General features: G+C 34.5%; 1 protein-coding gene across 1 annotated transcript in view; it reads left to right on the forward strand.

Annotated features, from left to right (window-relative positions):
* Positions 1-1,785, forward strand: part of LOC107557754 (voltage-gated potassium channel subunit beta-2-like) — a 31,211-nt gene extending 29,426 nt beyond the window's left edge. The window contains exon 15 of the mRNA XM_016241279.1: positions 1,714-1,785. Within this exon, the coding sequence (XP_016096765.1) occupies positions 1,714-1,785 (72 nt within the window). The remainder of the gene's footprint in view (positions 1-1,713) is intronic.
* The last annotated feature ends 286 nt before the right edge of the window (positions 1,786-2,071 follow it).

The following is a 2,071-nucleotide window of genomic DNA, read 5'->3' on the forward strand; positions in this document are numbered from 1 at the left end:
CACCCGCCAAGGCACACAGACACGCACACAGACACGCACACAGACACACAGAGACACACACATACAGACACGGACACAGACACAGACACAAGAAACAAGACACAGACACAGACACACACACACACACACACACACACAGAGACACACACATACAGACACGGACACAGACACAGACACAAGACACAAGAAACAAGACACAGACACAGACACACACACACACACACAGAGACACAAGAAACAAGACACAGACACAGACACAGACACAGACATACACACACACACAACACACAGACACACACACACACACACACACACACACAGAGACACACACAGACACGGACACAGACACAGACACACAGACACACACACACAGAGACACACAGAGACACACAGACACACACACACACACACACACACACACACACACACGGACACACAGAGACACGGACACAGACACACGGACACGGACACGGACACGGACACGGACACAGACACAGACACAGACACAGACACACACACTCTCTACCATTAGGGCTGGATTTGTTTTCGTGTATTTGAAAGAATTCTCTTCTGCACACCAAAGCTGCATTTATTTGATCAAAAACACAGTAAAACATGTAACATTGTGCAATATTATTACAATTTAAAATAACTGCTTTCTATTAAAATATAGTTTCAGATGTAATTTATTCCTGTGATGCAAAGCTGAATTTGAACGAGATCCTTAAGAAATCATTCCCTTGTGAAAAAGAAGTGCTTAATCATAGATATTAAATGTGCACTTTTAGTGTACATCAAATCTTAAATGTATATTTTGTTTAAAAACTGTGATTGCAGACATTATAATATCAATGCAATAAAAGACCACTTAAGTGTACCTAAAGAGAATAAACTTTCAAGACTGTTTGAAAAAAATTAACTTTTAAAAAATAGTGCAGTTTTGTCCAATTAAAAGTCTTTAAAGAAGTACACTTATTTTGATGTGTTGAATTACATACTAAAGTACATTTAAAGTACTTAATTATAATTTCAACTCTAGTGTGTTATTTGATATTACATTTAAAGTTAATATATTTGAAATGTACTAAACTGCTACTTCATCATTTCAAATGTGCAACTACAAATATATTTGAAAACATGACATACATGTTTCAATAGAAATGACATTAAAGGATATTTTAGTTTGCCACAAATCTGTACATTCAGCAGTGACTTTAACCATATTTCAAAGACAACAGAAGTAACTATGAAATGACATATAAAGATGTACTTTAGTCCTACTTCAGTGGGTGAGAAAAGCACTCTTCAACAAGTTCAACTAAATGCATTTAATATCAATTTAAACTATAAAACATTCTCATTGCAAATAACATGCAGTTAAGTGTCTAAAAACAGTTTGCACATAATATGTGTTTTCTTTAAAGTATATCATTTTTCGCTTTAAAAGTTTGCTAAAGTGTGCTTTTTCACAAGGGTTCTACTATTCTGATCTGATGCTCAAACAAGCAACATTTCTTATTATTATCAATGTTGTGCTGCTTCATTTTTTTGTGGAAACAAATCTTTGATGAACAGAAAGTCTAAAAGAACAGAATTTATTTGAAATGGAAAGATTTTGTAATGTTCTAAAAGTCTTTACTGTCTTTTTTGATCAATGTAATGAATCCTTGCTGAACACGTTTCACAAAAAGATGATTTTCATATTCTCTCCAGGTGCTGTCTCAGATGACGCCTCAGACTGTGAGCGAGATGGGAAAAGAAAGAAGAACATTATTTTTAGTTTGAAAATATTTTTTTTTATTTTAAATTATGCACACATTTAATCTTATTCATATGCCTAATATGTTGAAAATGCAAAATAGTTCTGGTCTCGTCACACGTGATTATGAATTACGTGAACCACATAAATTAAAGATTTTCAAATCAGCAAAATTTGATAAAACGTTGAGTAGCTTGCGTCACTCTATATTGCTGTTGATCATAAACATTTCTGTTGCAAAACGGTTGTCAAATATTAAATGTCCACACACGTGACTGGAGAGAATTAGATCATTTTCACTGGAAGATGATT

The sequence above is a fragment of the Sinocyclocheilus grahami genome, unplaced genomic scaffold (genome assembly GCF_001515645.1).
Source record: "Sinocyclocheilus grahami isolate Dianchi unplaced genomic scaffold, SAMN03320097.WGS_v1.1 scaffold618.1, whole genome shotgun sequence".
NCBI classification, from domain to species: Eukaryota; Metazoa; Chordata; class Actinopteri; order Cypriniformes; family Cyprinidae; genus Sinocyclocheilus; species Sinocyclocheilus grahami.